The sequence below is a fragment of the Camellia sinensis genome, chromosome 6 (assembly GCF_055761805.1).
Source record: "Camellia sinensis isolate YWXY chromosome 6, ASM5576180v1, whole genome shotgun sequence".
NCBI lineage: Eukaryota > Viridiplantae > Streptophyta > Magnoliopsida > Ericales > Theaceae > Camellia > Camellia sinensis.
The window spans coordinates 135,925,355-135,940,576 of record NC_138966.1 but is presented as its reverse complement, the minus strand read 5'-3'; the positions used below and the strand labels follow the sequence as shown (position 1 = coordinate 135,940,576).

The 15,222-nt window shown below is 36.9% G+C and overlaps 1 protein-coding gene and 1 non-coding gene across 2 annotated transcripts; one reads left to right on the top strand and one right to left on the bottom strand.

Annotated features, from left to right (window-relative positions):
* Nucleotides 1-362: 362 nt before the first annotated feature.
* On the top strand, nucleotides 363-3,400 carry LOC114266882 (uncharacterized). Its single transcript, XM_028207820.2, has 2 exons — nucleotides 363-1,222; nucleotides 3,047-3,400. The coding sequence occupies exons 1-2, from the start codon at nucleotides 497-499 to the stop codon at nucleotides 3,176-3,178; spliced, it is 858 nt and encodes a 285-aa protein (XP_028063621.2). The 5' UTR covers nucleotides 363-496; the 3' UTR covers nucleotides 3,179-3,400.
* Nucleotides 3,401-11,777: 8,377 nt separating this feature from the next.
* LOC114266883 (uncharacterized) lies at nucleotides 11,778-13,957 on the bottom strand. Its single transcript, XR_014331280.1, has 2 exons — nucleotides 13,807-13,957; nucleotides 11,778-12,329 (listed from the first exon to the last, which is right to left on the bottom strand). It is a non-coding gene; the product is annotated as an uncharacterized LOC114266883 (transcript).
* Nucleotides 13,958-15,222: the final 1,265 nt, after the last annotated feature.

Sequence of the window (15,222 nt, the reverse complement as noted above, 5' to 3'; positions counted from 1 at the left end):
GTCTTTTATCTTATAAAATTATAATATTAAGGGCCTTAAACTAAAAACTCCTTATATATAATAAATTTTACAAATTTAATATAATTATATCAAAAAAAACTTATTGATTAAAATGATAAAAAGTACTCCTAATACAAACGATTTACAGATACATAAATAGACAAGATGATATATACATTTCAATAAAAAAAATCAATATTTTTTTTCAATCATACTATTAAAAGATGCCAAATATAATTATATCAAGTTTATAAGACTCAGTGTGATTTCAAAGAATAAAGATATGATAGTGTGATTTTAGTGTAATTTCAACAAAATACAAGTGTTAAAGTGCAATTTATCCACTAAAAAAAATTAAAATTAAATAAATTGTGTGCCATATAGGATAAGCCGTTCATTTTGCTTTCTAGGTTTTAAACTTTGTGCCTTTTGTGCAAAGCCACAATTCCTTCGAGAAAGGTTTGATCTTTGTGAAACCCCCAACAGCTTAGCTTCCATGGAAGGACAACCCAGCGAGTTTCACGATTGGGAGATGCTTAACAACTCGGGCGAGAGAAGCTCAGTTAACTCGTTCGACTCAGTTGAGACCATGAAGAGTTTGGAGGGAATCGAAGCTGACTCCGAAGGCATGATTCGAACCGATTACTTCTCTCTCGATTCGCATAACAAGTATGTGAAGACTGTCAGCGAAGAGGGTTCGATTGAGTCTGACAATCCGAGTTGGATCGATCCTGAGTCGGAGACTAGGTATCCGAGGAAGGAACCCGGCGAGTTTTGGCCTGATTCAGGTAGCGATAAGTCCGATGACCTTAAATTCAACGAATTCGATGCTAATAATGAACTGGGTTTTGTTGAAAATGAAAAAATCCAACTGGGTTTTGAAGGAATTGGGGAAATTGGACCGGTTTCGATGGAATTTGGGGATTTTGAGCACGATAGTAATGCAAATTCCGAGTCAGCTGGAGAGAAGGGTTTGTCGAGTGGGAATGAAAGTGATGCTATTGGAGCAATGAAGTCTAGTGGTGGTGAGGAAGAGAAGAGGAGTGTTGTTTGGTGGAAACTTCCATTTGAGTTCTTCAAGTACTGTGCTTTTAAGGTTAACCCAGTTTGGACTTTCTCGGTAGCCGCAGCGGTTATCGGTGTTGTTGTATTGGGACGCCGCTTATTCAAGATGAAGAAGAAGAACCAGAGCTTGCAGCTCAAGGTTACCATGGATGATAAGGTCAGTTATCATGTAGTGGCATTTAGATTTGCCTTGTTATTTCAGTATCTGTGTGTTTCATTTTGGTTGAATTGGGGGCTGAGCTCTGTTTTTATCAAATTTCAGTAGCTGTGTGTTACATTTTTGTTGAATTGGGGACTCAACTGCTAATATGCTTATCTAATGTTATTGCTACATTGCTAGATGACTACAATTTGACTGTTTCATTGTATTTTTTCTTGGATTGTTTTCACCATAAATGCTCTGTTGGGTTGATGAGAAAGCCTGAGCAAAGAAAATGAATCAAAAGTTTCAATTTTTAAGTATTACATATTTTAGGATTTGTGAAAGGAAAGTTCCTAGTTAGCTTACAATCATACAATGAATATGGCTAACTTGATTTTTTCAATTCAAAATCAATTGGAAGTATACAACTACTGTTTTGTTCTGATAAATATTATTTATTAAAAAAAAATGGAATCCCTTCTCTTTCTTTCCTTTGGGTTTCTCAGCAACAGAATGAAATGGAAGGTTGGGTTTGGTAATATATTGGTTACTTGCGATTTATAATTTGTTGTAGTTTCTTGGGTGATTGCAATGCAATACTACCGAAAGTTTTCAAATGGATTTTGACGTTGGTCAGTTAGATAATCACATTTCCTTTTATCTTGTTTCTAGCTCGGCATGACTCGTTAGTTGCAAGTAACAAATATGATGTCCAATATGATTCTGGTTTGGAATTTTTTGTACATGACTTGTCTACTTGAGTGCTGGAAAATTCTGATACCTTTAACCATTATCTTCCTTTTTAATTTATTTTCTTATTTATTTTTATATCTTTTTATTTTTTTACTCTTTGGTCTGGACCTTCAATCATTATCTGAGGCCCCCCATGTATTGTGATTTTTTTCCAATTTTTACCTTTTATTTATTTATTTATATTTTATTTTTTATAACAGATGGGTATAACTGCATACCTATTACCTACATGCTATTTGGACCATTACCAATATAACTTTGGCAATTGGCATCGTCTTCTATCTTCTCTTTGTTTTTAATACATGGAAAAGAATTATATTGTTTAGTAGAACAGGCAAACTTCATGGTAGTTTGGGAAGTGAGCTTGGACGTTGGCAATCAAGATTTAAACCACTCCACTTTCTTATCTGGAAGAAACAGAATTGTGTTTGGCCTTAAATACAGCAAGAGTATGACCCGACTTGAATGATTTGGATATAGTTTCTGATTGGATTTGCTTTTTGATGCTCCAATTTTCTTTTCAGAACTGGAAAAAAGTAGCTCGATATCCTTGTAAGATAAAAGAAAGAAGAAAAAGGAGACGGTTTCTTGTTCCATCATGCATTCAATCATTCATTGCATTATTAGAATTAATTGTGAATGGATGTGTAGCATTGGTATAAAATGTAATCCTTGTTGGAGTGACTAAAAAATAATGAAAATTTCATTGTAAAATCGAAACATCATTCACTATTGTAAGAGATGATCATTTTATAGGAGAGCTTAAGGAATGACCATTTCATTTCATTCTATTCTAGTGAACTAAATAGGGCAATTAGTATACAGGGTCCCAGGCATGCTCTACTTAAATTTCAAGATTTGCCCTTCTTTCTTTTCTTTTTTTTCCTTTTTTTCTCTTTTTTCCATGCCCGCAATCACTTAAATGAGTAGGCCATTGAATGATACAGGTACCGGTCCCTCTCTTTGTCTAATATCTGCATGCAACTACATGCAACAAATTTTTTTCTTTTACATAATCTGCAAGGGAGAATCGTTTTCCACTCCATAAATAAACTAACTATTCGATTTCCAATTTGATGTGTGCAGAAGGTATCTCAGTTCATGACGCGTGCAGCACGCCTTAATGAGGCTTTCTCAGTGATAAAACAGGTTCCTGTCATACGGCCATCTCTACCTGCTGTTGGGGTGACGCCATGGCCGGTGATGAGTTTGAGATGAAAGTCAAAAGTGTAGAAGAGGACGAGAAAGCAGTACAGTTACAGTGTGTTCATGTTTTTTAGAGTCTAAAAAGATTATATGGGTTTTATTTAGCCCTTGCTTTGCTTGTATAATCCATGGGTTCTGTTCTGTCTTCCACACATGCATATGAACCCTGAAGTTCCTACGAGACCTTTTGTATCATTTTTAAAGTTTCTGTATAAACTCGACAGTTGATTTCTATCCGGCGGTGTCCCTGATATTTCTTTGCACTGGTTAGGTCACATGTTTTCTCTCATAACTTTTGAATGATCGAAATGGTGAGGAACAATGCTGTGATGCTGCTAATCCATGGAAATCTCAGTGTCAAAGCCGCTCCCAGTTAAGGCCAATTACCGACCAGAATGAAATGAATTTACAGATTAGCTAGTCACCTCAGTATCTGTGATTGAGATATGCGCATGCGTAGAAGGCCACTCCTAGTTGAACAAAGACATTTGATACGAATGCGGACAGTATGGTTGGTTACATGGGATTTGCGACACCCATAGGGTTTTGGTCCTCATTTCTGTTGTAGGTAGTGCGCTATAGAGAATCTAAATTCATTGATTAACCAATTGATAACCCATAATCACCTTTATCTTGAAAATGAGGTCTCTAGTTGTTGGACAATTTTTATTATATTTAAATAAATAAATTCTGTTTGTATATTAAATAATAAATAGAATACAAAAGAAAAATAAAAAATGTGAGATATTGTTTGGCTACAAAAAATCAAATCAATAAAAATTAAATAAATAAAAATAGATTTTATTTTGTTGCAAAAACAAAATCAAAATTTGATATAAATAAATAAAAACAGAAAATAAATAAACAACTTACTTGATTAAATTCTCGAACAATATTTTGATTAAGTCCAGTGTTAGACACTGTGTCCTTAAGACAGATTCGTCATCTCTACGGTATTTTCAGAATATGGACGTCTACCTCTCAAGATAAAATGATCAATCAACGAAAAATAGCAGCACTACAAATTTTTCGTACAACAAACACACAAAGTGTTTATATTCTTTCTCATAGGAATTTAGATGCAACAAAATGCAAAGAAGGTAGACAATATTTTGGACGGAAAAATTGAATGAATCATCAAATGAGAACTAGTTTATTTATAGATGTAGTGGCATCCTTTTATTTTGAATTGAACAGATTAAAACCGAATTGCACAAATTTGAATCTATCTTGTTTTTTTGAACGTTTGGGTGGGAAAAAACGGACCCAATTTTGAATTTAATTTCAGAAATTCAAATTCAAAAAATTAGAATTTAAATTTAGAAAAATAAAATTCAAATATTTTTGGACCAAAAAGATAGATATTGGGTTGAACAAGCCCAACCCCACACTTGTGTATATGGTAACTTTTTGGTCCAATGGGTTTAGCCCATTTTGCCCATAACCTCCCTCTCTACAAAACTTGGGTGCCCCTTGGGGCCTACCCCAAGTTCCAACTCCAAGCTTTATAAACTCACTCAAAGTTTCCTATCAAATTAATGTGAGACAAGCCAATATTCAAACCTTGAGGAATTTTCACCAAAAACTCCATTTCTATGGAGCTTACTTTGGTTTTAATTTCTTATTCACCCGGTAATGGTTTTAAGCTACTAAATATACCACGTGAATCACAACGCGACATAGAACGCGTTACCACTTAGACCCGCCAACTTTGACGCATGAGTCCCACCTAAAAGATAGACCAAACTTAAAAAAAAAAATTATTTTTACCCAGATTTTTCAAAACATTTCTAACACAAGTAACATTGAATCTCATTTATTAAGATTGAGATAAGCATCTTGTATTCCTATCTGCTCTTCAGCTACATCTGGTTATTTTTTATTTATTTTATTTTATTTTTTTGAGAAAGACTTTTGGTTATTGGGTGACTTTGTTAATGTGGTGAAATAAATAATAAGTCTATTTTTGTGCAATTGGCAAACACTTAATTAGAGTTGTACTAGTTTTTTAAGCAAAATGCCGTGACAATAATTAATGTTATCTCATAATATAAAACAGTAGATAGAACAAAATTAGGATTTATTAAAGAAGTTAAAAGTAGGAATTAACGAGCTTGTTAGGTTAATTGATACTTCTACATGAGCCTCCATCATCAATAAGGACATGAATTAATGTATTTACTTTTTGGAGTAAATTACACTGACTGCCTCCGAAGTTTTTTTAAAAAATACAACTAAGTATATAATTTTGACATAATTTCATTGATCTCTCTTTTATTTTGTAAAGTTAAAAGGACTTAAATCAATACAGATGGTGTAAAGAAATAAAAATAAATAAATAAAAATATACATTTTAATGTAAAAAGGTCAAAAAGATGACAATTAAAATCTTAAAGGAATTAGGTCCACAGCTCTATCTCTAGGTGATTCCCAGCGAAGCTCCGGCGATACTTTTTCTACTTCTAAAATGTGGATCTACACTCCTAAAGTATAGACCTACCGTTTTAGAGTGTAAATCTAAACTTTTTATATCCGAAATAGGAGTTTTGAAAGTTTTTTCCTCCAATTCGGCATAAATTTTTTATTTTTCGACACCCACTGATACGTGCATGCATTGGCGTGTCCCACGACCTGTCCTTTATTATTATTATTATCTTTGTTCTGTTTTATTTTAGTTATTCTGTTTTTGTTTTAGTTTAGTGGAGTCTGTCGTGGGTTGTATAGTGTTCATGTCCCTAGAAAATGGGATCATGCACATATCACAAATCTGCTGAAACTATATCTATTTAAAGAGTCATTGAGTCATGTATTGTTTTATGCTTGGAAATATATTCAGAAAAGGCTAATTACTAGTCAACTTGGAGATCCAGCCTATCTCGAACGAGGCTCCCTCTCTCTCTCTAAATTCTTTTTGTTTTCTTTTCTGTAACCAAAGCCCACAACGGGTCAAAAGACTCGAATTAGTTCTAAGGCGTTGCGAGCCGACGAAGGTGATCGTAACATTTTGGTATCAGAGCCAGGTTTGTCCGACGATCGGATTAATCACCTTGAGGCGGAAATCAGCAACCTCTCTGCCTCCCAAGAACGCGGTCATCTCGAAATTCAAGAAATGTTTGCGGCCTTACATGCCCGCTTCGACCAACTTACGGCCTCTAGAAAAGATGATCAAGGTGAAGCTTCCATTGGCCATTCTTTTGGTCAGAGTAGGCCCTCCGAAAACCGCTCGATTATGCCACGACTCACCAAATTGGACTTTCCTAGGTATGATGGCAGCAACGACCCTACGAGTTGGATTTGCCGTTCGGAACAGTTCTTTGAATTCCAACAAATTCAAGCCAACGACCAAGTGACCCTCGCAGCATACCATTTAGATGGCGATGCACAACTTTGGTATCAAATTGCCAAGAAAGAGGAACGAATTTATACGTGGACCACACTTAAAGCCGAGCTCCAAGCTCGCTTCGGCCCTACACAGTTTGAGGATTTTTTTTTGGCGATCTTACCAAACTACAACAACGAGGAAGTGTTCGTGAGTATCAAACTCAGTTTGAAAGATTATTAACCCGAGCAGGTTCTCTTACACCACAACAGCAAATTGGGTGCTTTACCAGTGGACTTAAGGAGTCCATTCGAGTGGAGGTACAGGCCTCTCGGCCTCCCTCTCTATCTGTTGCCGTCGGCCTTGCTAGGCTTTATGAAGCAAGGGTCATGGCCGCCAACCGGAGGCCATCCAACTTGAATCAACCACCTTTGTCTGTCAATAAGGGCCAAGAACGCAGCACAATATCCACGTCCCCTATTCCGCAAATTCGGAGGTTCTCACCAACAGAAATCGAGGAACGCAAGCAGAAGGGGTTGTGTTTCCATTGTAACGACAAGTACGGACCCCGTCATGTATGCAAGAAATTGTTTATCATGGAGGCTTGCTGGCCTGATGAAGATGTGGATGTGGAACCTGACGAGCACTCTAACGAGCATCCAAATGAAAGCGAACACCATGAGGACCCACCAGCCATCTCTCTTCATGCCATGTCTGGCATTCATGCTCCTCAAACCATGCGGGTCTTGGGAAAGATTCTTAACCATTTAGCCACAGTCCTCATGGACTCCGGAAGCACGCACAATTTTCTTAAGGAAGAGTTGGCGACAAAAGTGGGTTTAAAACCCGACTTGTGTGGCAGGTTGGAGGTCCAAGTTGCGAGCGGCGAAAGGTTGTCTAGCGCCGGAAAATGCAAGGAGGTGCCCATAAGTCTTCAAGGAGTCCCACTCACTGTGGACTTCTACCTATTGCCCTTAGAGGGTTATGAGTTGGTCTTGGGTGCACAATGGCTGTAGACGTTGGGCCCAATTTTGTGGGATTTTTCAAAGCTCCAGATGCAGTTCGAACTAGGAGAAAAAAAGGTATGCTTGCAGGGGCTATCTAATCCTAGTCCTAAATTTGTAAATGAGACAAATATACACCGAGAGTATCGCCGACGTAAGGGATGTCTGGTCCTCCAATTGCATGCCATGAATGGAGCACTGCCAACCACTCAGTCCACTACTCCTGATCCACGCATTCGGTCTCTTTTGAAGGCATTCCCTGATATTTTTGAAAAACCCATCGATCTACCTCTACAAAGAAGCCAAGACCACAGCATACCTCTGTTACCGGGTAGTGCACCAGTTAATGTTTGACCGTATCGATACCCGCATTTCCAAAAAAATGAGATTGAAAAATTGATTAGAGAGATGTTGTCAACAGGAATTATCCGCGCCAGCAATAGTCCGTACTCTTCCCCGGTCATATTGGTGAAGAAACACGATGGATCATGGCGCATGTGCATTGATTATCGCGCCTTAAACAAAATCACAATCAAAGATAAATTTCCCATTCCCGTGATCGATGAGTTACTGGACGAGCTCCACGGTTCTCAATTTTTCACCAAACTCGATCTGCGGTCAGGATATCACCAGATCCGGGTCCGCCAGGAAGACGTGCAAAAAACAGCATTTCGTACTCATCAAGGGCATTATGAATTTCTCATAATGCCATTCGGATTGAGTAATGCTCCATCTACTTTCCAATCTTTAATGAATGAGGTATTCCAATCTTATTTGCGAAAATTTGTATTGGTATTTTTTGATGATATTTTGATCTACAGCCGTACCTTGCAAGACCACGTCCATCACTTGGATTTGGTACTTACTACCTTGCGGGCTCACCACTTATTCGTCAAAAGGGAAAAATGTACCTTTGGCCAATCACAAGTGCTCTATCTCGGCCACATCATCAGCAAGGAGGGCGTTAGTGTAGACCAAGGAAAAATACAAGCAATGCTAGGTTGGCGGAAACCCGCAACTCTAAAATCTTTACGGGGTTTCTTGGGACTTACAGGGTACTACCGTAAATTCATTCAAAATTACGGTGGCATCGCCAGACCCTTAACCGGCATGCTCAAAAAGGATAACTTCATTTGGACACCTACTGCAGAGGAAGCTTTTGCAAAACTGAAGCTCGCCATGACCACATCCTCAGTGCTTGCTCTTCCCGATTTTTCTCAACCATTCATGATCGAGTGTGATGCATGTGGTTCCGGAGTTGGTGCGGTCTTACAACAGCAGAATAGGCCACTTGCTTTTTTCAGTCAGGCCTTATATGGACGCAACTTGGAGCTCTCCACTTATGACAAAGAGATGCTCGCTATTGTTCTCGCCATCAAAAAGTGGCGACCCTATCTTCTTGGCCGCTCCTTCATCATCAAAACCGATCAAAAGAGCCTCAAGTATCTATGGGATCAACGCATTTCCACTGACGCGCAGCAACGTTGGCTCTCCAAACTCATTGGGTATGATTTCATCATTGAGTACAAAAAAGGAGTTGATAATGTAGTTGCCGATGCTCTCTCTCGCCAAAATCATGGTGATATGTATGCTCTCTCACAACCAGTTCCAAGCTGGTTGCATCCCATCCAAGAGGAGACTACATCCGATCCTACTCTACAGCACTTAATCAAGTTGATCAATGATGGTGAAGCCGTGGGTCCATGGCGGCATACCAACGGCGTCCTATTTTTCAAAGATCGGATTTACCTGCTTCATACTTCTGAACTCATCCCTCAAATCATCAAGGAATTCCACACCACCACCCACGAAGGTTTCTATAAAACTCTCCAACGAGTTCGCTCGGTTTTTTATTGGAAAGGGATGCGAAGCACTGTGCGCAGTTTCATTCAAAATTGTGACACTTGCCAACGTCACAAGTCTCAAACTCTCTCCCCTGCTGGCCTCCTTCACCCGCTGCCTATTTCAACTCAGATTTGGGCCGACATCTCAATGGATTTTGTGGACGGGCTACCACCATCCAAAGGCAAAACGGTTATTTTCGTAGTGGTTGATTGCCTATCCAAATATGCCCACTTCATGCCATTGGCACACCCCTACACTGCTATCACAGTGGCCCAGGTATTCTTTGAGAGCGTTTTCAAGCTACATGGCATGCCCGAAAGCATCGTCTGCGATCGCGATCCTACATTTACAGGCGTTTTTTGGACTACCCTTTTCAAACTGCAAGGAACTGATTTCAATTTTAGTTCGGCATACCACCCTCAAACGGATGGTCAAACGGAAGTTGTCAACCGTACCCTGGAGATGTACTTGCGATGTATCACTTCAGATCGGCCTAAGGAATGGACCACTTGGCTGCCATGGATCGAGTACATCTACAACACATCCTCCCATAGTGCAACCAAATCCACACCATTTGAAGTAATCTATGGCCGAACTCCTCCATCACTGCTTACTTATATTCCGGGCACTACTAAGCTTGAAGCCATAGACCAAGCTCTACAAGCTCGGGATAAGATGTTACGGGTGATTCGTCACCGGTTACAGTTGAGCCAAAATCGAATGAAACAACTTTATGATTTGAAGCATCGCGAGGTTGAGTTTTCCGTCGGTGACTGGGTTTACTTGAAGAAACAACCATATCGGCAATCCAGTCTATCCAAACAGTTCAACCAGAAATTGTCACCCAAGTTTTTTGGCCCTTATCAGATCATCCATAAAATCAGTCCTGTGGCCTACAAACTCTCTTTGCCAACTGATTGCAAAATTCATCCCGTGTTTCATGTTTCACTCCTCAAGAAGAAAATTGGTCCTGAAGCTGTGGTTCAAAGCGCGCCCCCAGCTTATATCGATCTTTCCGATCAGGCCGTCCTGCCACAAGCTATATTAGAAACCTGTGTTCGGCCAACTGGCAAGCAACTGCTCGTCCATTGGAAGAATCATTCGCCGGTGGAGGCTACATGGGAAGATTTGGCCGACTTCAAACTTCGGTACACAGATTTTGTCCTTGAGGACAAGGAAGCTCTCAGCAGGAAGGGATGATACGTGCATGCATTGGCGTGTCCCACGACCTGTCCTTTATTATTATTATTATCTTTGTTCTGTTTTATTTTAGTTGTTCTGTTTTTGTTTTAGTTTAGTGGAGTCTGTCGTGGGTTGTATAGTGTTCATGTCCCTAGAAAATGGGATCATGCACATATCACAAATCTGCTGGAACTATATCTATTTAAAGAGTCATTGAGTCATGTATTGTTTTATGCTTGGAAATATATTCAGAAAAGGCTAATTACTAGTCAACTTGGAGATCCAGCCTATCTCGAACGAGGCTCCCTCTCTCTCTCTAAATTCTTTTTGTTTTCTTTTCTGTAACCAAAGCCCACAACGGGTCGAAAGACTCGAATTAGTTCTAAGGCGTTGCGAGCCGACGAAGGTGATCGTAACACCCACAATGGTTCCCTTCTCTCTTAAACCCTTCTCCCATACCATTATGAGTGTTCTTCCTTCTCTAGCGACAGTGGCAACGGCGGCGTTAGGCATGGCGACGGGGACGTTGTCGGTAGGGACGGCGGACTTTCAAGCAGATCTTGCTTTCCATCTTTGAGTAGATCGGTAATTTTTCCTGAATCATACCTATTTTTTTGATAGATTCTTTATTTATTTTTTTATCTATTTGTTTGGTTGGAATGACCCTTGGAATCTTATTTATGTACTCTTATTATTTTATTGATATATTGTTTCCCATGTTCTTAAAAAAAATTTAATGTAGAAAAATGAGTTGAACCCCTCAAGGAGGCACTCCCTTTGACCCCCTCTCTCTCTGATTGGCCAGTTTTTCTTTTTTCTTTTTCTTTTTTCCTTCACCTCCAATCACCACCCCCTCACCACCCGCCACATGTGTGTGGGGGTGGTGATTGGAGGAAGTCTCAATCACTTCCCTTTAATGTAATTATATCAAGCTTGTGAAATTTATTTTATTTTCTCTAAATCTCAAAAGAAGTAAGTATAATTTATAATTTAAACTTCCTAATAAAATTAAGGGTTAATCACATAAATATTTTTTCAACAATAGTTGAATATCCCTTCATCCCTTCAATTTGAAAACCATAAATTTAGACTCATACAACTATAAATTGCACCACTTTCACACCTCAAAGAAAACGATATTTTTTATTTTAAAATAATTTAATGGTCTAAATATATGGTTTTGAAGATGAGGAAATAGAGTGATATTTCACTAATTGTTGACTTAATAATGTAATAAAATAATATGAAATTAAAATAAATGGATCTCCCAACAGACCCTTTATATAAAAGGGTAGCATTTATTCACCACAGTGAAAATATGTGAACAGAACAATGATATATACTCGAGCCACAAGATTTACCTGTGAATCATAGCAGAGAGAGTAGGTTTGGTACAAAGCAAGCATTAACCTCAAAGGTTCAACTCAAAGCCCCTAAAACAAAAACGCAGGAAAAGAATATACCTACATAAGAAAGTTTTAGCCTCCACTTATGGGAGGTATGATGGCCAATTCATCTCTATTTTTAACAACTGCAGACTCAGGTGTGTATTCCTCATTGAGAGCGAGGACCATGCACCCCCGGATCTCTTCCAGGCCCGGAAACTTGGCAATAAGCTTGTCCAAGCAATCGCGGGCAGTACTCCCTGATGACACCTCCAATGGCATATTAGTCAAGCCGGCAATATCTCTAGCCCGAGCAAAGAACAATACCTTTATCTCAACTAGTGATATATTCTCATTTGTACTGTGCGTTTCATCCACATTTTGACTCTCCTTTTCTCTCTCCATTGCATTCATAGCAGCAGAAGAACCTGCCTTGCCCACCAGTTTTGATGGGGGGGGGGGGGAAATGAGTTTTATAGCCATGAGAAAACCGAACAGCAGAAAAGCATTGGCAATTAAATTCAAATCTCAAAAGAAACAATGTAAGTGATATCATTCATTCAGTCTACGACAAATTAAATAATGTGTTTAGCTAATTAATGAATTAAAAGGCAGTAACTTTTTTAATTTTCTTTTCTAACGAATGGCAAAATTTGACACCTCTTCTGCTTGATGGCTAGGGTTGTTCAGGGATCACCGGTTTGGTTTCACTGTCAGCCCGCCACCTGATCTGACCCATTTGGGTTGAAAGAATGCTCAACCAATTTTAACCAATGTTTTGTTTGAAACTGCACACATTGGGTCATTCAGCGTGGTGGTTGGGACGGGTGAAACCAAAGAATATGATACGCACATCTGACCACACATAATTTTTTTGGCAGATATGGAGGGTAAGAGTTGCAGGGGCGAGAAACAAGTGAGGCGGGAGAGGAGGTTTCAGGAGGGGGCAAGGGAGAAGGAGATCAGAGAGGGGTGGGGAAGAGAGATCCAAGAGTTAGAGAAACAAAAAATCAAACAGTTATAAAAAAAAAAAAAAAAAAGCAAAAAAATTCCAAAAATCAAAGAATAAAGTATGCCAGTTTAGTATCTATTGGATATGTGTATGAGAGGGAACCACATGTAACAAGTCAAGCATTTCATCAAGCAACTTTTGAACACATTGAAGATTGAATCCATTCAGTGACAAAAATTAATGTTTTGTGAAGGATTTTTCAGATGTATGTAATGAGACTTCTCTGGAGTATCAAAATTATATTTAAATTGGGAAAATGCCAACCAACAGCAAGATTTAAAACTTTTCTAGTTGAAGCATTTTATCGAACAATTGACCGACAAGTGAAGAATGGATGCACACTTACAGCTTCCATTGAAATTAAATGATCACAAAGACAAACCACAATAGTAAGAACAAATCACAAACCATCTCAAACTAATAACGACTATAAAAAAAAAAAAATTCCATTGGTTCGGAAAAAAAAAAAAAAACACTAAAATGAAGCCAAAACAATTACTCAATTATGTGCAATCAAAACAGTGAAAATTAGGAGATTATTTATTTATTTATTATAAATATTTAGGGAAAAAACAAGTTTAACAAACTGAGAAGTTCAATTCAACCGAGCCATAAATAATACAGTTCTATTAGCCAACTAGATTCTCAAATACTCATATAATGCTGGTTTGAGTTTTCTCGGCTTAAAAAAGAATGAGAACATCAAAGTCTGAAATTCATTTTTTCGGTGATTGAAATTTCTTTGCAGCCAAACAGAGTATAAAGTGTTCAATTTGTAACCCTTACATACAATTAAGCATATATATAAAATCCAATAAACATAGCAACAGCGAAAAAATTGAAGAGCATGTAAGCAATATTCAGCATATTGAGAGAGAGAGAGAGAGAGAGACCTTGGTTCGAAGCTTTGATGCTACGGAGAAGAAAGATTTTGGGGGAACTTCGGATTATTCAGCTTTCAACACCCAAACCATGCCATCTCAATGATGATGAGAATATCAGCATAAACAACAATGATGTGGCTCTAAACACACTAAAAAAAACAAAGAAAAAAAAGAAAAAATAAAAAACATACTGTGATAGTGGGTCGTACTCACTGCTACATCATTGGTGGACTCGCTGCTACATGATTGGTGGTGGCTTTACTTAAACCTTCCACTCATTTTCTTATTACAAATAATATTATTGTCATTGAGATTAAAAATTAGACATATTTTTAAAATTTAATGATAGAATATTTTATTAAAATATTTAAATTAATTATTTTTTATTTATTTTTAATTATTAATTAATTATTTTATCGATACATCATTAAATTTAAAAGGTGAATTTACAAAATAAATTTATATATTATTTTTTATAAAAAAAATTATTTAAACCTAAAATAATTCAAAAAAGAAGAAGAAGAAGCTAGAGATGCCCAATCTACTAGCTGCCAAATGAATACTAGTCATATATTCTACGGGAAGATTCATTTGTTTTTTTAGGTTAGCTTATTTTTGTTTAATTAATTAATTTATTTTTTAAAATTTTAGGTTTGTAAACTCTACCCAACCAGATAAACCACACAATTAAAATTTTTTAAAATAATGTTTAGAAAAGATAAAAATAAGTACAAAATAAATATTTTAGCTTATTTTGACTTGTTTATATTTTTTTTTTACAATAAATTTTTTTTTTAATTTATCTAACACAAAATGAACTAGAAAGAAAATTGGCATAATTTTTTAAAATATCACTAAAAGCAAAAAAAAAAAAAAAAAAAATAGATGATTTATTTAGGTTATCCCAAACAGGCAGTTTATAATTTATTAAGAATTCATAAAAGAATGAAATTTAAGTATTTTTTTTTTTAAATATCAAAAATTTCTTAAAAAGAATATGTCATTTTAACCCCTAAATTTATGTAAATAAAAGGTTGACATCGAGTTGGGTTGGATTAGTCCAAGCCAAAAATATGTCTATTTGTTAATGGAGTCAGGTTTGAACTAAAAATATTAATCTAAATCATGTACGATGGGATTGGCTTAGGAGGGCTAGCCTGGACGGTATTATGCAATTGAATAAAATTTATGAATTAGCATATAAATAATTTAGTTTGTATATATATGCATTATATCATGCATAAAATTAATTTACTATATGTATATAATATGTATTTTTTAGCATTTGACGCTCGAGTTTATCTTCTTAGAATACAGTATTATCGACTATAAAAAATAAATAAAATAAAAGTCCTTTCGTAATTTTCATTAACAACATTAACATTATATTTTAGCTCAAAATCAATGAGAATTCTTTAATTACTT

Bases quoted from the DNA above. Each gene is read 5' to 3' on its own strand.
- LOC114266882 (XM_028207820.2), top strand. From the start codon at position 497: ATGGAAGGACAACCCAGCGAGTTTCACGATTGGGAGATGCTTAACAAC. The intron at 1,223-3,046 runs GTCAGTTATCAT...TGATGTGTGCAG, and splicing joins AGGTTACCATGGATGATAAG to AAGGTATCTCAGTTCATGAC.